This window comes from Mycteria americana, unplaced genomic scaffold (assembly GCF_035582795.1).
Source record: "Mycteria americana isolate JAX WOST 10 ecotype Jacksonville Zoo and Gardens unplaced genomic scaffold, USCA_MyAme_1.0 Scaffold_131, whole genome shotgun sequence".
In the NCBI taxonomy this organism is placed as follows: domain Eukaryota; kingdom Metazoa; phylum Chordata; class Aves; order Ciconiiformes; family Ciconiidae; genus Mycteria; species Mycteria americana.
In genome coordinates, this window is record NW_027445471.1 from 42,043 (window position 1) to 59,742 (window position 17,700).

The window sequence follows — 17,700 nt, forward strand, 5'->3', positions numbered from 1 at the left end:
CTGGGTTTGGCTGGGTTTGGCTGGGTTAGGCCAGGTCTAGGCTGGGTTTGGCCAGGTTTAGCCTGGGTTAGGCCAGGTTTAGGCTGGGTTAGGCCGGGTCTAGGCTGGGTTAGGCCGGGTCTAGGCTGGGTTAGGCTGGGTTTAGCCTGGGTTTGGCTGGGTTAGGCCGGGTTTAGCCTGGGTTTATCCTGGGTTTGGCTGGGTTAGGCCGGGTTTAGCTGGGTTTAGCCTGGGTTTAGGCCGGGTTTGGCTGGGTTTAGGCCGGGTTAGGCTGGGTTAGGCCGGGTTAGGCCGGGTTAGGCCGGGTTAGGCTGGGTTAGGTTGGGTTAGGCTGGGTTTGGGCTGGGTTTGGCCGGGTCTAGGCTGGGTTTAGCCTGGGTTAGGCTGGGTTTAGCCTGGGTTTGGCTGGGTTTAGCCTGGGTTAGGCTGGGTTAGGCCGGGTTTAGCCTGGGTTAGGCTGGGTTTGGCCGGGTTTAGGCTGGGTTTGGCCGGGTTTAGCTGGGTTTAGCCTGGGTTAGGCCGGGTTTGGCTGGGTTTAGGCTGGGTTAGGCCGGGGTTAGGCGGGGTTTGGGCTGCATTTAGGCTGGGTTTGGGCTGTATTTAGGATGAGTTAGGCTGAGTTAGGCTGCGTTTAGGCAGGGTTAGGCCGGGTTTAAGCAGGGTTTGGCTGGGTTTAGGCTGGGTTTAGGCTGGGTTAAACATCATTAAGGTAGGGTTAGGCAAAGTTAGGCAGGGTTAGGTGGACACGAGGAAGAAACGTTTTACGCGGGGCGGGGGGGACGCAGGACCACGAGCGTGTCACACGCGTGCGCAAGGGACCGCGTGCGTGTCACACGCGCATGCCAGAATGCCTCTGCCCATCACCTCCTTTATTGCAGAGCCAGCCCCGTGTGGGGCACCCCGGGCCCCCAGGACCAGCCGGGGGGCCCCGACATCCCCGACCCCCCGTGGGGGACACAGGCGTGCGGGGCGGCCCCCTCTTTCCGCCTGACCTCGCAGTAGACAGTGCCGCCGTCGAGCCGGGGGGGGCTGTGGGGCGCCGGCCCCCCCCGGGCCCTGAAGGTCAGGGTCGAGTACTTGACCTCCTCCTGCAAGGCAGCACCGTGCGTCGGGGACCCCCGCGTCCGGGCCCCACGGCGGCCCCCCGGGAACGGGGAGGGGGGGGCCCCAGGCATCCGGGCCCCCCAGACACCGCCCGAGCCCCTTACCGTGCCGTCTAGGCCGTCTGCAGCCGGGCTCTCTGCGGGGCAGAGGGGGTGAGATGAGCCCCCCCCAGGGCCTGGGGGTCCCCACGAGACCCCGAGACGCGGGGGGGCACACGACTCACCACAGGGGGGGGCGCTGGGTTTGGCTGCGTTGAGGGAGGCGGGAGCAGAGGACCTGGGGGCGGAGGGAGCCCTGAGCGGGGCCGCGGGGCCCGGCCGCGGGGGGGCCCGGGGGTCCCGTCCCGTTACCTGCCGATGCGGCGCCAGAGCAGGAACCCGGCAGTGCCCAGCAGCCCCAGCCCCAGCAGCGTCCCCACGACGACGCCAGCGACGGCCCCGCTGCCGAGACCTGCGGGGAGGCGGAGGGGCACCCCAAGGGGGGGGCCCCGGCAGCGAGGGAGCGGGGGCGACCGTGGCCGAGGCCCGCCGCGTCGGGGACGCCCGCCCTGTGCCGGGGTCCCCCCCGGCTCCCACCCCCCGGCTCCCACCGCCCCGGGCCCCCCGGCCCCGCTCACCCTCGTCCTGCAGCAGCAGCGCGGCGGCCTCGGCGGCGCGGCCCAGCGTGGGGTTGGTGGCCCGGCAGCGGTACTCGCCGGCCTGGCCGGGGTCCTCGAAGTCGAGGCGCAGGCAGCTGCCGGCGGCCAGGCTGGCGTTGCCGCGGGTCCAGGCGAAGCGGGGCGGGGGGGCGGCAGCGGCGGCGCAGCACAAATCCAGGCGGGAGCCCAGCCGCAGCCAGAGGGGACCCGGCGGGGCGATGGTGACACCGTCGGGGCCATCTGCGGGCGGAGGGGTGAGGGGTCACGGGGACAGCGGGGGGACACGGGGGACGTGGGGATGGGGACGGCGTGGGGGACGGGACAGGGACAGCACGGGACACACGGGGATGGCGGGGGACACGGGGTGGTGATGGCACAAGGGGACGGGGACAGAGGGGACATGGGGACAGGGTGGCGTGGGGGACGTGGGGATGGGGACGTGGGACAGGGTGGCGTGGAGGCACGGGGATGGGGACAGGCACAGGGGACGTGGGGATGGGGACGGCGTGGGGTGGTGATGGCACAGGGGGACAGGGACAGAGGGGACACGGGACGGCGATGGCGTGGAGGCACGGGAAAGGGGACAGACACGAGGGACGCAACAATGGAGATGGCATGGGGGACGGGACAGGGACAGCACGGGACGCACGGGGATGGGGGTGGACACAGGGGGCGGTGATGGTGCGGGGGGATGGGGACAGAGGGGATGTGGGGACAGGGTGGCGTGGGGGACATGGGGAGACACGGGGACGCAGCGATGGGGACAGCATGGGGGACAGGACAGGGACAGCACGGGACACGCGGGGATGGGGATGCGGACGGCGCACGGGAGGCAGGGACGAGCACGGCGTGGCAGACGTGGGAACGGGGACGCCATGGGGACTCACAGAGGACGGTGATGTTGACGCCATCGCTGCGGTTGGTGCTGACGGCGTTGCTGACCTGGCACGCATAGGCACCGGCGTCACCCCGCTGCGCTGGCCGCACCGTCAGCGTGCGGTTGTCCGGGGACAGGGACAGGCGGCCACCGGCCGACACGGGCGCCCCGGCGCGCAGCCAGGCCACCGTCTGGGTGCTGGGGGGGCTGTGGCAGGTCAGGGTGACGGTGTCGTTCTCTGTCACCGTCACGTTGTGTGGCGTCACCACCGGCTGCGCCAGCAGCTCTGCAAGCAGACGGGCACGGGGGGTTCAGGGGGTCACACCACTCCCCCACGGCTCGCTCCTCGCTGCGCAGCGCGGTGGCGGGGACGGTGGCGTCGGTGGGGACGGTGGCGCCGGCATCCCCGGCTACTCACCCCAGACCCGCAGCTCCAGCCGGGAGCTGTTCCGGCCGCGGCCGCTGAGGGGGTTCAGGGCCTGGCAGACGTAGCCCCCCCCGTGCGCCGGGGACAGGCGCCCAAGGATCCAGGTGGCCCCGGGGTGCCGGGTTGCCCCGAAAAACCAGGTGTAGCGGGGGTCCGGGAGAGCGGTGGCAGCGCAGGTCAGCGTCAGGGGGGACCCGGCCGGCAGGTCGAGGGGCCCCTGGGGCGTGACAGTGACGGCGTCGGGACCGTCTGTGGGGGGAGAGGGGTCAGGGGCTGCGTGGGGCACTGGGGGGGACGGCGCAGGGACCGACGTGGGGACAAGGGCAGCGCAGGGTCGCGGGGACGGGGCTGACGACGGCGCCGGGGACGTGGGGACAGACGCAGGGACGGTGCGAGGGGACAGGGGGAGGGCGCTGGGGACATGGGAATGGACGTGAGGACGGTGCAGGGACAGCGTAGGGACAGCGTGGGGACAGGGGTGGCACCAGGTTGTGGGGGTGGGGGATGGTGACGATGCTGGGTGACAGAGGGACGGCATGGGGACGTGGGGACGGGCGTGGGGAGGGCGCTGGGGACACAGGAACGTACGTGGGGACAGCATGGGAGACGTGCGGACAAGCACAACACGGGGTCACGACGATGGGGCTGACAAGAGTGCTGGGGACATAGGTACAGACACAGGGACAGCAGAGGGACGTGGGACGGACACTGAGTCGACACTGGGGACACGGGGGTGAAGGTGGGGTCAGCACTGGGGACGTGGGGTCAGACACAAGAATGGCGATCGGGACACGGGGACAGACACGGGGACCACGCAGGGGACATGGGAACAAACATGGGGTCGGTGCTGGGGACGCCGGGAGAGCACAGGGCACGCAGGGACAGGCACGGGGCCAGCAGGGGGGACAGGGCCGCCATGGGGACTCACAGATGACGGTGACAGTGGCATTGTCGCTGCGGTTGGTGCTGATGGCATTGCTGACCTGGCACGCGTAGGCACCGGCGTCACCCCGCTGCGCTGGCCGCACCGTCAGCGTGTGGTTGTCCGGGGACAGGGACAGGCGGCCACCGGCCAACACTGGAGCCCCAGCATGCAGCCAGGCCACCGTCTGGGTGCTGGGGGGGCTGTGGCAGGTCAGGGTGACGGTGTCGTTCTCTGTCACTGTCACATTGTGCGGCGTCACCGCCGGCTGCGTCAGTGGGGCTGTGCAGGGGACAGACGGTGTCACCGGGGCCTGAGGACACCGGCGGGGGAAACGGGGACGGACGGGTCGGGATCGGGATCGGGGCGGCGCTGCCCTGCGTGGGGACGGGCACCGCGGCGGGGGTCCCGAGTTCCCCCCCGTGTCCGGGTGCTCCCCCCTCCCAGTGCCACCCTGTTCCCGTCCTGAAAGCCCCGGGGGGCTGGGGGTGTCCCCGCACCCCTGTGCGGAAACCCCGGGCTCGTCCCTGCCCGCCGCCCCAGGGGTTCCCCCACCCACGCTGCCCCGGGGGGACGCACGCAGCCCCTGGTCGGGGTGGCCCCCAGCCCCCCCACGCCCCTCGTGCCCAGGGCGGCGCAGGAAGGCGGAAGCGCGGCTGGTGGTTAATGATTCGCCAGGCGCTTCTGGTGGGGGGCACGGGACGGGGACGGGACGGGGACGCCTCCGGCACCCCGAAACGGCACAGCAGGCAGGCGTGTAGCGTGGCCAAAGGCCCCCGGGCACGTCGTGGTCCCCACCCTCCCCGCGCCCCTCGCTCGGGGGTTTTGACGCTCACCAGGGTGGGTCAACAGCCAAGAGGAAGGACGGACGGACGGACGGCAGGTCGCCCCGGAAAGGGCCCGGACGGTCCGGGGGTGCCGCGGGCGGCGGGGACTCACCGTGGACGGTCAGGCTGATGCTGGCGGTGGTGACTCTGGGGTGTCGCACAGCCACGGTGTAGACGCCGGTGTCGTTCAGCCGCAGGCGGCTGATGCGCAGGGAGCAGTCGGCGGCGCCCGTCTCCCGCCCGGTGTGTGCCGGCCCGTTCTCCTGCGCCAGCTCCGGCTGCGTGAAGTAGCTGAGGATCTCCAGGTCCAGGCTGGCGGTGGGCGCCCGGTGCCAGGAGCAGAACACGACCCCGCTGGGCACCGGCTCCAGCGCGAAGGAGACGTCCCCCCCGGCGCGGGCGGCCTGGGGGTCCTGGCGGAGGGCGAAGAGGAGGGCCTGGCCCCACGCCGGCGGGGAGCAGGAGAGCAGGAGGGCGGCTGCGGGGGGAGGAGGCGGCATCAGCCCCGGGGGACACGTCCCCGGTGGGTTTTCATGTCGGGACGGGGATGGACCCCCGGGGCTGGAGGGGACCCCAAGACAGACGCCCAGGTGGGCCCCAGGACAGAGAGGACCCCACAGGGAGCCTGGGGAGGGGGACCCTGAGACGGACGCCCAGGTGGGCCCCAGGACAGAGGGGACCCCACAGGGGACCCCAGAGGGAGCCTGGGGAGGGGGACCCTGAGATGGACGCCCAGGTGGGCCCCAGGACAGAGGGGACCCCCGACAGACCCCGAGGAGACCCTGGGGCGGAGAGGAACCAAGAGAAACCCCGGGGGAGACCCCGGGGTCGGAGGGGACCCCCGAGGGACCCCGGGAGGGCCCCGAAGGCAGAGGGGTCCCGTCGCGCCCCCACCTGCCAGGACGGCGGAGCTCCAGGGGCTGCGGCGGGGGCCCAGCGCTCGGTGGCCCATGGCGGCTCGCCCGGACGCCCGGGTCCTCCGCCACGGCGGCCGCGCCTGCAGCCAAGGCGGGTGAGAGGGAGGGGACGGCCAGGCCCTCCCCGGGGGACGGGCTTCCCCGCGCCAGCCCCGCGGTGGCACATGCACCGGGGCCCGCCAGCGTCACCACGGCGGGGAGCCCGGGCGCCCGGCACGGCCGCGGCCCCTCCCTGGGGGGAACGGACCCCCCCGGGGGCAACGCTGGGCCTGGGGGCTTGGGGTGAAAGAGGCAGGGGCCGGTGACGGGCGGTGGCGGCTGCCATCAGGGTGCCCCGACGGCCCCCTCAAACCAGAGCCTGCGACGGGGCTGCTCCGAAAGACCACGAGGGAGATGGGGAGGGAGGCGGGGACGGCGTGGGGACATGGGGACAGCCCAGGGGACGTGGGGATAGGCATGGGGACACTGTGAGCATGTGGGGACAGGGATGGACGTGGGGACAGCCAGGGGATGTGGGGATAGGCATGGGGACACCGTGAGCATGTGGGGACAGGGATGGACGTGGGGACAGCCAGGGGATGTGGGGATAGGCATGGGGACACTGTGAGCATGTGGGGACAGGGATGGACGTGGGGACAGCCAGGGGATGTGGGGATAGACACGGGGACACCGTGAGCATGTGGGGACAGGGATGGACATGGGGACAGCCCAGGGGATGTGGGGATAGACACGGGGACACCGTGAGCATGTGGGGACAGGGATGGACATGGGGACAGCCCAGGGGACGTGGGGATAGGCATGGGGACACAGTGAGCATGTGGGGACAGGGATGGACGTGGGGACAGCCAGGGGATGTGGGGATAGGCATGGGGACACCGTGAGCATGTGGGGACAGGGATGGACGTGGGGACAGCCAGGGGATGTGGGGATAGGCATGGGGACACTGTGAGCATGTGGGGACAGGGATGGACGTGGGGACAGCCAGGGGATGTGGGGATAGGCATGGGGACACCGTGAGCATGTGGGGACAGGGATGGACGTGGGGACAGCCAGGGGATGTGGGGATAGGCATGGGGACACTGTGAGCATGTGGGGACAGGGATGGACGTGGGGACAGCCAGGGGATGTGGGGATAGACACGGGGACACCGTGAGCATGTGGGGACAGGGATGGACATGGGGACAGCCCAGGGGATGTGGGGATAGACACGGGGACACCGTGAGCATGTGGGGACAGGGATGGACATGGGGACAGCCCAGGGGACGTGGGGATAGGCATGGGGACACCGTGAGCACGTGGGGACAGGGATGGACGTGGGGACAGCCCAGGGGACATGGGGATAGGCATGGGGACACAGTGAGCATGTGGGGACAGGGATGGGCCACTGTGAGCACGTGGGGACAGGGATGGACGTGGGGACAGCCCAGGGGACGTGGGGATAGGCATGGGGACACTGTGAGCACGTGGGGACAGGGATGGACGTGGGGACAGCCCAGGGGACACAGCAATGGGGATGGACGTGGAGCAGCACAGAGAGAACAAGGACAGCGTGAGAGGCATGGGGACAGCACAGGAGACAAGAGGACACGGGGACAGACCTGGTGATGGGACGGGGACAGGGTGAGGACAGGGACAGGCACGGGGAAAGGACAGGGGACAGAAATGGAAATGGTGACAGCATGGGAATGGAAACGGACTTGAGAATGGTGTGGGGACACGGGGATGGGGATGGGGACAGCCCAGGGGACGTGGAGATAGGCATGGGGACACTGTGAGCATGCGGGGACGGGGACGGGCATGGGGACAGCCCAGGGGACCGGGGACAGGCATGGGGACGGCCCAGGGGACGTGGGGATAGGCACAGGGACACCGCGAGCATGCAGGGACAGGGATGGACGTGGGGACAGCACAGAGGGAACAAGGGGACGTAAGGACAGACGTGGGGATGGCACTGGGGACAAGGGAACACGCAGGGGGACGGCGTGGGGGACACGGGGATGGGGACACACGGGGAGGGGACAGGGGTGGCACAAGGAAGCGGGGACGGACACGAGGACAGGGACGGCAGGGGGGAGGTGGGGCCGGGGTCGGCCACGGGGACACGGGGTGGGCGGGGGGCACTCACCCCACGCGCACGGCATCACGGCGTGAAGGTGACGTCCCCCCGCTCCCGGGCGACGTCGGGGTCCCGGCGGGGGTGCGGGGGGGGCCGGCGCCGCAGCGGGGGCAGGAGCCCGGAGGGCGGCTGTGGGGAAGGAGGCGCCGCCAGCTGGGGGGCACGGGGGGCCCCGGGCAGGAACGGGGGTCCCGGTGCCACCGTCCCCCGCCCGCCACCAGCAGCCGCCCCCCAGACCCGCCCCCCCATCCTGCCGCACCCGGACGCCGGGCCCCCCTTCCCACCCGCCCGCAGAGGGTGCACCCCGGCCCCCCCGGCCCCCCCAGCGCCGGGGGGCCCCGCCACACCCCGGGGGGGGCTCTGGGGTGAGCCCAGGCCGCCACAGAGCCCCGGGCGCTTCCCGGGGGGGGGCGGGGGGCCGGAGCCCGTTTCGGGGGTGCCGGCGAGGGCGCGGCGGCGGGCGCCCCGCCAAACCCCTCCAGGTGCTTCCCGGCAGTGCCGCCCCGCACCGGGGGGGGGCTGCGGGCGGGGGGGGGCATAAAGGTGCGGCGGGGGCCCCCCCGGGGCAAAATGGCTCCGTCGCTGCCGCTGCTGCTGCTGCTGCTGCTGCTGGGGGTCCCCGCCGCCCCCCGGCCCCCCCGGAGCCTCCCGGCGCTGCTGGGGGGGGGGGGGGGGCCGCCCCCGCCCGCATCGCGCCCCCCCGGCGCTGCCCCCCCCCGGCCCCGGGGCCGCTCACCGCGGCGGCGGCCCGGCGGCCCCCCCCGGACGGCCGCGTGCCTGCGGGAGAAAGGGTGAGGCGGCGCCGGGGGCGGCGGGGGGGGGGGGGGGTGGCGCCGGGGGACCCCCCTGACCCCCTCTGCCGCCCAGGGTCCTCTCGCCCCCCCAGGAGCCGCCGGCGGGGACGGTGCCACCCGCGCGCCCCCACCAAGGGGCTCTCCCTGCCGCTGTAGGGACCCCGGACCCGCGTGGACCCCCCGGACCCCTCCTCGGACACCCTCGCCCCCCCTGGCCCCGTGGCCCCCCGCCCCCGCAGGTCCTCTGTGCCCCCCGATGCCCTCCCGACCCCCCCGCCACCGCCCCGTGACCCCCGTTAACCCCGGACCCCCCGTTACCCCTCCTGACCCCCCCGTGACCCCCTTTAACCGACCGCCCCTTCACCCCCCCGGACCCCCCCCACCCCCGTTAACCCCGTAACCCCCCCGTGACCTCCCTGTGACCCCCTTTAACCTCGGACCCCCCGACCCCCCCGTGCCCCTCCCCGTGACCCCCGTTAACCCCGGACCCCCCGTTACCCCTCCTGAACCCCCCGTGACCCCCTTTAACCGACCGCCCCTTCACCCCCCCGGACCCCCCCCACCCCCGTTAACCCCGTAACCCCCCCGTGACCTCCCTGTGACCCCCTTTAACCTCGGACCCCCCGACCCCCCCGTGCCCCTCCCCGTGACCCCCGTTAACCCCGGACCTCCCGTTACCCCTCCTGAACTCCCCGACCCCCCTTGACCCCCCCGTGATCCCCTTTAACCCCGGACCCCCCGACCCCACCGTGACCCCCTTTAACCTCGGACCCCCCGTTACCCCTCCTGAACCCCCCGACCCCCCTTGACCCCCCCGTGACCCCCTTTAACCCCGGACCGCCCCTTCACCCCCCCACCCCCGTTAACCCCGTAACCCCCCCGTGACCTCCTTTAACCCCGGCCCCCCCCGACCCCCCCGCGCCCCCCTTTACCCCCCGACCCCGCTTTAACCCCCCCGCCCCGCTCTGACTGCCGGGGCCGCCCTTGACCCCGCAGTCCCTGGGGGGTCAGGGGTCAGGGGTCGCGCCCCCCCCCCCCCAATAAAGGCCTCAGCAAAGCGCCGACTCCGCCGCGCCGGGTCAGGGGGCGCGACCCCGCGGGGCGGGCTGGGTCGGGCCGTCAGGGGGCCGTCAGGGGGCCGTCAGGGGGCCGTCAGGGGGCCGTCAGGGGGCCGTCAGGGGGCCGTCAGGGGGCCGGCGCGCATGCGCGGCTGGGGGGACGGTGGCGGTTGCCAGGGCGACGCGCGCGGCGCCCGGCGGCGATTGGGCGTCGCGAGTCACGTGGCCGGAAGCGGCGGGGCGGGGCGGTGGAGCGCAGGTGGGAGAGAGCCCGGGGCGGGGGGACCCGAAATGGGGGGGGGGGGGGACCCCGAAACTGGGGGGGGACCCGAAACGGGGGGGAGACCCGAAACGGGGGTGAAGCACCCCAACGCGGGGGACGGGGGCGCCAGGCCTGAAACGGGGGGCTGTGACCGGGGGGTGACGACCCCGGGGCGGGCCCCGCACCCCAGGGCCGCCCCACGGTCACCCCGACACCTCCTTGTGCCCCACGGCCGCCCCACGGTCACCCCACGGTCACCCCGACATCTCCCTGTGCCCCACGGCCGCCCCACGGTCACCCCAACACGTTCCTGTGCCCCACGGCCGCCCCACGGTCACCCCGACACCTCCCTGTGCCCCGTGGCTACCCCACAGCCACCCACGCACGTCCCTGTGCCCCACAACAGCCCCATGCCTGCCCCACAGCTGCCCTGTGACTGCTCAGGCATGTGCCGGTGCCCCTTGCCCACCCCACGGTCACCCAGGCACGTCCCCGTGCCCCACCGCTGCCCCACAGTTCCCCCACAGCCACCCCACGGCCGACTGGGCTCGCCCCCCCGCCCTCGGCCCCGGTCTGGGGTTGCACGGGAACGTCCCTGTCCCCGTCCCCGCAGCCACCCCTGTCCCCGTCCCCCCTGCCCCAGTGTCCCTGGCCCGTCCCCATCCCCCCTGCCCCACTCCCTTACTCAACCCCGGCCGGCCCCTGCCCCAGACACCCCCTGGGGCCCCCAACACCAGGCTCCCCCGGGGGCGGAGCTGCCGCTTTATAAGGGGTGCCGGCACCCCGTAGCCCTTCCTCGTCCCCCCTGCCCCACTTGCTCGGCCCAGACACCCCCTGGGGCCCCCCAGAACCAGCCCCCCCCAGTCCCGCGTCCTTTCCTCCTCCTTGGGGGGCAGCCGGCGTTTTACAGCGGGGCACTGGCACCCCGTAGCTGACCCTCACCCCTCCTGCCCCACTGCTTGGCCCCATAACCCTTCCCGGCCCCTCTGCCCCACTCCCTTGGCCCCATAACTGGCCCTCATCCCACTGCCTTGGCCCCATAGCCCTTCTTCGCCCCACCGCCCTTCCCGACCCCGGCCGGACCAGCCCCGGCTGCCTCCCGGGGCCCCCCCCCGCCAGCCCCCCAGCCTCCCGCTCCTCCCCGGGGCGGAGGGGCCGGTTCATAAGGGGGTGCGGGCACTCCCTGACCCTCCCGCCCCGGCAGCATGGACGCCCGGCCGCTCTTCCAGTCGCTGCAAGCGCTGGCGGAGGACAACGCTTCCTTCTTCCAACGGAGCGGCACCGAGAGCGGCCGCCGCTTCGCTGCCGCCTTCGCCGCGTTGCGGGAGCACGGCCGGCGCCTGGAACCGGCCCTGCGGCACTTCGCCCGCCTCTACCATCGCTTCGACCTGGACGAGGCCACGCCGGGCAACGGCTACCGCAGCCTGGTGCAGACGGCACGGTGCTGCCTGGCCCACGCCGTCCACAAGAGCCGCTACGTGGCTGCCCACCGCCGCAGCGTCTTCTTCCGCGCTGGGCACAATGTGGCCGAGCTGGAGGCCTACTGCGCGGCGCTGGCCCAGCTGCGTGCCCTGCTCTGCCTGGCCCAGCGGCTGCTGGCCCACAACCGCCCCGGCTGCCTCTTCCCGCCCGAGGAGGACGGCCTGAGCGAGCTGGTGCTGCGCGAGTACAGCACCATGCACAACGGCTGCTTCTACGGCCGCTGCCTCGGCTTCCAGGTGACGGGGACGCTGAGGACGGCTTGGCGTGGGGACGTGGGGATGGGTCAGCGCGGGGAAGCCAAGACGGCTTTGCCTGGGGGTTTGGGTCTGTGGGGCACGGGGACACGGGGACAGGTTGACGCAGGGGCGTGGGGACACGGGGACGAGCTTGCACGGGGCCTTGGGTTTGTGGCGGACGGGGACATGGGAGCACGGTGCCTCGGAGCCGGGGGACGTGTGGGGACGTGCCGGGAGGTGGCATTAGGCTCAGACGCTGCCCGGGGCTGCAGGCGTGCTGGGGCACGGGGACGTGGGGACACGGGGAGCGTGGCTGCCGGGGCTCACAGATGCGCGGGGACAGGGCGGGTTCCCGCAGCGCTGGGCTCAGACGGCCAGCCTGCGGGGACACAGGGACAGGCGGTGACAAGCGGTGACACGCAGTGCCATCCCTGCAGTTTGCCCCCTCTATCCGCCCCTTCCTGCAGACCATCGCCATCGGCCTCGTCTCCTTCGGGGAGAACTACAAGCGCAACGACATGGGGCTGGGTGAGCGCCAGGGGCTGGGGGGGCCGGGGGGGCTCCCGGGTGCCAGCTGGCCCTGTCACCCCCCTGTCCCCCCCAGGGGTGGCGGCCGGGTCCCTCTTCACCAGCGGGAAGTTCGCCATCGACCCCGAGCTGCGGGGGGACGAGTTCGAGCGCCTGACACAGAACCTGGACGTGCATTTCTGGAAGAGCTTCTGGAACCTGACCGAGACCGAGCTGCTGGCGGTGAGCGAGGACCCCTCCCCGGGACCCACCTGAGCCCCCCGGCCCCCGCCAGGCACAGTGGCCTGCTGGGGGGCACGGGGTGCCACCGTGGGGGGCAGAGGGAAGGGACTGTCTGCTATGGGGGTCCCCGCTCTGGGGGCTGCCTTGCCAGGCAGCCTGGGGGGACCCGAGCCCCCTGACCCCCCTCCCCGCAGTCGGTGGCCAGCATGACGGCCACGCAGGTGGGGGTGTGCCGGGCGCTGACGGTGCCCCCCGAGCCCCTGGAGCTGCCGCTGGCGGCCGACCCCTCCGTCACCGTCACCATCGCCCCCCCCGTGGCACACACCGGCCCCGGCCCCGTCCACATGCGGCTGCTCTCCTACCAGCTGCGCGAGGGGCAGGTGAGGGGGGCGCGGGGGGGCACCCGCTATGAGGGGGATACGGGGGGACCTGCTGGGAGGGGCTGTCTGCGGGGGCAGCACGGGGGTCCCTGCCGTGGGGCGCGGGGCGGGGGCTGTCTGCGGGGGCAGCGTGGGGGTCCCTGCCGTGGGGCGCGGGGCGGGGGCTGTCTGCGGGGGCAGTGTGGGCGTCCCTGCCGTGGGGCGCGGGGCGGGGGCTGTCTGCGGGGGCAGCGTGGGGGTCCCTGCCGTGGGGCGCGGGGCGGGGGCTGTCTGCGGGGGCAGCGTGGGGGTCCCTGCCGTGGGGCGCGGGGCGGGGGCTGTCTGCGGGGGCAGCGTGGGGGTCCCTGCCGTGGGGCGCGGGGCGGGGGCTGTCTGCGGGGGCACCGTGGGGGTCCCTGCCGTGGGGCGCGGGGCGCGGGCTGTCTGCGGGCCCCCGCAGCGCGGCTCATCCCGCTCCCCCAGGACAGCGCGGCGCTGAGCGCCCTGACGCGCGCCGAGGGGCCGCGGGCGCCGTTGCGGTGGTGGCGGGGGCCCCCCCTGCCCCCCTCACCCGCCCTGCTGGTGCACTTCCACGGGGGGGGCTTCGTGGCGCAGACCTCCCGCTCCCACGAGCCCTACCTGCGGGGGTGGGCGCGCGAGCTGGGTGCCCCCATCCTCTCCGTTGACTACGCCCTGGCGCCCGAGGCCCCCTTCCCCCGGGCCCTGGAGGAGTGCTTCTACGCCTACTGCTGGGCCCTGCGCAACTGCCGCCTGCTGGGTGGGCGGCTGGGGGGGCTGCTGGGGGACTGGGGGGAGCTGGGGGTCTGCTGGGGGGCTGGGGGAGCTGCTGCGGGGCTGGGGGGGGCTGCTGGGGGGGGACTGGAGGGGCTGCTGGGGGTCTGAGGGGGGGTCCTGGGGGTCCACTGGGGGACTGGGGGGAGCTGGGGGGGCTGCTGGGGGTCTGAGGGGGGCTCCTGGGAGACTGGGGAGGCTGCTGGGGGGGCTGCTGGGGGTCTGAGGGGGGCTCCTGGGGGTCCACTGGAGGGCTGGGGGGCTGCTGGGGGAGCTGCTGGGGGACTGGGGAGGCTGCTGGGGGGCGTGCAGGGGACCCGCTGGGGAGCAGGGGGGTGAGGGGGCTGCTGCGGGGAGAGCAGGATGTGGGGAACCCCCCGCGGTGCTGCAGGTGATCTGGGGGAGCCCCTCCCGTGGGGCAGAGCCCTCCCACTGCCCCACCGCAGCCGTGCCGCCACCCTCGCCGACACCCCGGCTGCGCGGCCGGCACCCTCGGGTGCCGCTGCCGGGGCGAGGCCCCCCCGGCGCGGCCGGCGGGGTGACCGTCCGTCCGCGCCGCAGGCTCGACGGCGCAGCGCGTGTGCCTGGCGGGGGACAGCGCGGGCGGCAACCTCTGCCTGACGGTGTCGATGCGGGCGGCCGCCGTGGGGGTGCAGGCGCCCGACGGCATCATGGCGGCCTACCCGGTCACCCTGGTGCAGGCGGCCGTGTCCCCCTCCCGCCTGCTGACGCTGCTGGACCCGCTCCTGCCCCTCGGCGTCCTCTGCAAGTGCCTCAGCGCCTACGCAGGTGGGGGGGCCTGGGGAGATGGGGGGTCCGGGGGAGAAGGGGGCATCAGGAGGAGATGGGGGGCTGGGGGAGATGGGGGCATCAGGAGGAGATGGGGGGCTGGGGGAGATGGGGGCGTCGGGGGAGATGGGAGGGTCAGGGGGACATGGGGGGCTGGGGGAGATGGGGGGGTCAGGGGGAGATGGGGGAGATGGGGGCGTCGGGGGAGATGGGAGGGTCAGGGGGAGATGGGGGGGTCAGGGGGAGATGGGGGGCTGGGGAAGATGGGGGCGTCAGGGGGACACGGGGGGCTGGGGGAGATGGGGGGTCAGGGGGACATGGGGGGCTGGGGGAGATGGGCGTTTGGGGGGGACGTGGGGGGCTGGGGGGAGGTGGGGGCACAGGATGGCCTGGGAGGGCTGGAGGGACATGGGGGGATGTGGGGGTGGGGGCAGCCCTCGGGCGTGCTGCCCCCCCCCCCCCCCCCCCCCCCGCAGGGCTGCTGGGGCCAGTTGGGGACCCCCTGCCCCCCCAGGCATGGAGGGGGAGGCCGAGCCCCCCGCCCTGGAGACCCTCAGCCCCACACGGCTGCTGCGCCGCGACACGGCCCTGCTGCTGCGCGACCTGCGCCGGGGGGCGGCCGCCTGGCTGGGGGGTCTCTTCCGTGGACCCCCCGCCCACCCCGGTACGGCAGGGGAATGGGGGAGTGGGCTGGGGGGCGATGGGGGCAAACCCTGCCCCGCACCGGCAGGACTGGGGGGCTTGCAGGCAGTGGGAGGGGGATTTGGGGACAGAGGGGGTGTTGGGGACACGGGGGCGGGGATGTGGGCAGGGGGAATTTGGGGACACTGGGGGCATTTGGGGTCACAGGGAGCGTCGGGGGACGTAGGGGTGTTGAGGACACGGGGGGCTGGGGGTGGGACACCGGGAGTTTTGAGGGACACAGGGAGGGGGTTTGGAGACATGGGGAGGGGTGGGGGGGCGTCTGGCACACTAGGAGGGTGTTGGGGACCCCAGGAGTGTTTGGGGACACAGGGGGGGGGACTTGGGGACAGGAGGGGGAGAGGATTTGTGGCTCCCACCCCGCAGATGCAGCGCGCAAGAGCATCTCGGAGGCGGCGGGGGCACCGCGGGAGGAGGAGTCCTCCCCCGGCTGCCCCCCGGGGGCCCCCCACGGCGAGGGGACCCCCGAGGACGGGGGGGACGCGCTGGAGTACCCAGACGAGTTCCAGCCCCTGCGCAGCCGGGGGCCCCCCGCCTGCTTCAACCTGCCCCCCGCCCCCCTGGCCAGGAACCCCTACATGTCCCCGCTGCTGGCCCCCGACGGCATGCTGGGGGGGCTGCCCCCCGTCCACCTGGTGGTGAGTCCCCCGAGACCCCCGGCCTCCCGCAGCTGCCCCGGGGGGCGTGGGATGGGACACGGACCCCCCAGGCCCCTGATGTGTCCCCACGGACACCCCCATCTCCCCCCCCGACAACCCCTTCCCACTGACACCCCCATGTGCCCCAACACCCCACGTCCCCCCGACGTCCCGTGTGCCCCCTGACACCCCCCGTGCTCCATGTGCCCACGTCCCCCCCGACACCCCCTGACCGCCCGTGTCCCCCCAACCCCGTGTGCCCCCACACCCCCACCTCCCCTGACCCCCTGCCCCCACCCCCAGGCCTGCGCGCTGGACCCGATGCTGGACGACTCGGTGGCGCTGGCCCGGCGGCTGCGGGCGCTGGGGCGGCCGGTGACGCTGCGGGTGGTGCCCGACCTGCCCCACGGCTTCCTCAGCCTGGGCCCCCTGAGCCCCGAGACCCGCCAGGCCACCGCCATCTGCACCCGCCTCATCCGCGACATCCTCCAGCCCCCCAGTGCCCCCCCGGACGGCCCCCGCCGGGGGTCGCTGCTGCTGGGCCTCCGCAGGGACAGCCTGGCCCCACAGGACGGTTTCCGCCGTGGGTCGGTGCTCCTGGGGTCCCGCAGGGAGAGCCTGGCCCCCCAGGACAGCCCTCGCCGGGGGTCGGTGCTCTTGGGGTCCCGCAGGGAGAGCCTGGCCCCCCAGGACAGCCCTCGCCGGGGGTCGGTGCTGTTGGGGTCTCGCAGGGAGAGCCTGGCCCCCCAGGACAGCCCTCGCCGGGGGTCGCTGCTGCTGGGGTCCCGCAGGGAGAGCCTGGCCCCCCAAGACAGCCCCCGCCGTGGGTCGGTGCTGTTGGGGTCTCGCAGGGAGAGCCTGGCCCCCCAGGACAGCCCCCGCCGTGGGTCGCTGCTGCTGGGGGCGCGGCGGGACAGCCTGGCCCCACAAGAAGGTCCCCGCCACGGGTCGCTGCTGCTGGGGGGCTGTGAGGAGAGCTTGGCGACCCATGGCGTGGGGGGCACAGCAAGCCTTGGCTCCCTGGCTGCTGCGACCCACAGCATGGGGGATGTGGGGGGCCCTGGAGCTGCCCTGACCCACGGCTCAGTGGCTGCAGCCAACCCTGGCGTGGGGGTTACATCGACCCACAGCGATGACACCACCCCGACCCACGGCACTGGGGCTGAAGGCGGCAGCGCTGCCCTGACCCACGGCAGCGGGGCCACCTCGACCCACGGCCACGGCGCTGCACTGACCCATGTTGATGGCACCGTCCTGCCCCACGGCACCGGGGCCTCCTCGACCCACAGCACCAGCACCGGCTCGACCCACGGCAACGGCACCGCCCTGACCCACGGGACCGCGGGGTCCCTGCCCGCCCCCGAGACCGGGGCCCCCCCCCGGCGCCCCTCGGCCCAGCCGCCCCCGTGCTGCGGGGCCCCGGCCTCTGGGGGCTCCCCCAGGCCCCCGGACGGCGCCGGCCCCCCCCGGCCGCCCCCCGGCCAGCGGCACAGCGGGGCCCAGCCGCTCGCCCGCCGCCCCAGTGGCCCCGCGGGGCGCGAGGTGGGGTCCTGAGCCCCCGGAGTGGGGGGCCCGGCCCCCCGGGGGGAATAAAGACCCGCTGACACCACGGAGGCCTCCCTGTGCCCGCAGGGGGGGGGGGGGGGGGGGGGCGGGCTGCGAGCCCGGGGGCCTCCCCCGTCTCTATGGGGGGACGGGGCAGAGCGCCCGCGCGGAGAGATCCGCCTCTTGGCTCCGCCCCGCGGAGGGATCCGGCGACAAAGAGTCCCGGCGGTGCCGCCCCAAGGTGGCGGCGCGGAGCCGCTGGCGGGGGGTGGCTACGCAAACGGCGTAGGAGTGGGAGTTGTGCGTTGCCGCCACGCAGACGGCGTAGGAGTGGGAGCCGTGCGTTGCCGCCACGCAAGCGGCGTAGGAGTGGGAGTTGTACATTGCAGCCACGCAGACGGCGTAGGAGTGGGAGCCGTGCGTTGCCTTCACGCAAGCGGCGTAGCCGCTACGCAAAAGGCGTAGG

The 17,700-nt window shown here is 73.9% G+C and overlaps 2 protein-coding genes across 5 annotated transcripts; one reads left to right on the top strand and one right to left on the bottom strand.

Annotated features, from left to right (window-relative positions):
* Nucleotides 1-640: 640 nt before the first annotated feature.
* Nucleotides 641-7,970, bottom strand: LOC142403186 (cell adhesion molecule CEACAM2-like). Of its 3 annotated transcripts, XM_075489372.1 has the most exons (9): nt 5,689-6,041; nt 4,907-5,272; nt 3,974-4,249; nt 3,037-3,294; nt 2,629-2,904; nt 1,721-1,981; nt 1,328-1,380; nt 1,209-1,240; nt 641-1,088 (listed from the first exon to the last, which is right to left on the bottom strand). In XM_075489372.1, exons 1-8 carry the CDS (start codon nt 5,744-5,746, stop codon nt 1,217-1,219), a joined length of 1,572 nt encoding a protein of 523 aa, XP_075345487.1. In that variant the 5' UTR covers nt 5,747-6,041; the 3' UTR covers nt 641-1,088; nt 1,209-1,216. The 3 variants fall into 3 exon arrangements, 1 of the variants encoding a protein (XP_075345487.1); XR_012773617.1 differs by lacking the exon at nt 5,689-6,041 and adding an exon at nt 7,837-7,970 and having other exon boundaries at nt 641-1,240; nt 1,328-1,554; XR_012773616.1 differs by having other exon boundaries at nt 641-1,240; nt 1,328-1,554; nt 5,689-6,042.
* A 1,937-nt stretch (nt 7,971-9,907) lies between these two features.
* Nucleotides 9,908-17,290, top strand: LIPE (lipase E, hormone sensitive type). 2 transcript variants are annotated; one of them, XM_075489370.1, is made up of 10 exons: nt 9,908-9,938; nt 11,146-11,659; nt 12,097-12,187; nt 12,264-12,409; nt 12,604-12,789; nt 13,252-13,546; nt 14,122-14,349; nt 14,864-15,013; nt 15,418-15,689; nt 15,993-17,290. In XM_075489370.1, exons 2-10 carry the CDS (start codon nt 11,147-11,149, stop codon nt 17,241-17,243), a joined length of 3,132 nt encoding a protein of 1,043 aa, XP_075345485.1. In that variant the 5' UTR covers nt 9,908-9,938; nt 11,146; the 3' UTR covers nt 17,244-17,290. The 2 variants fall into 2 exon arrangements, with proteins under 2 accessions (XP_075345485.1, XP_075345486.1); XM_075489371.1 differs by having other exon boundaries at nt 12,127-12,187.
* The last annotated feature ends 410 nt before the right edge of the window (nt 17,291-17,700 follow it).

Bases quoted from the DNA above. Each gene is read 5' to 3' on its own strand.
- LOC142403186 (XM_075489372.1), bottom strand. From the start codon at position 5,746: ATGGGCCACCGAGCGCTGGGCCCCCGCCGCAGCCCCTGGAGCTCCGCC. The intron at 3,295-3,973 runs GTGAGTCCCCAT...CTCCCCCCACAG, and splicing joins TGCCACTGTCACCGTCATCT to ACGGTCCCGACGCCGTCACT. The intron at 1,982-2,628 runs GTGAGTCCCCAT...CTCCGCCCGCAG, and splicing joins CGTCAACATCACCGTCCTCT to ATGGCCCCGACGGTGTCACC.
- LIPE (XM_075489370.1), top strand. From the start codon at position 11,147: ATGGACGCCCGGCCGCTCTTCCAGTCGCTGCAAGCGCTGGCGGAGGAC. The intron at 12,790-13,251 runs GTGAGGGGGGCG...CCGCTCCCCCAG, and splicing joins ACCAGCTGCGCGAGGGGCAG to GACAGCGCGGCGCTGAGCGC. The intron at 15,014-15,417 runs GTACGGCAGGGG...CCCACCCCGCAG, and splicing joins TGGACCCCCCGCCCACCCCG to ATGCAGCGCGCAAGAGCATC.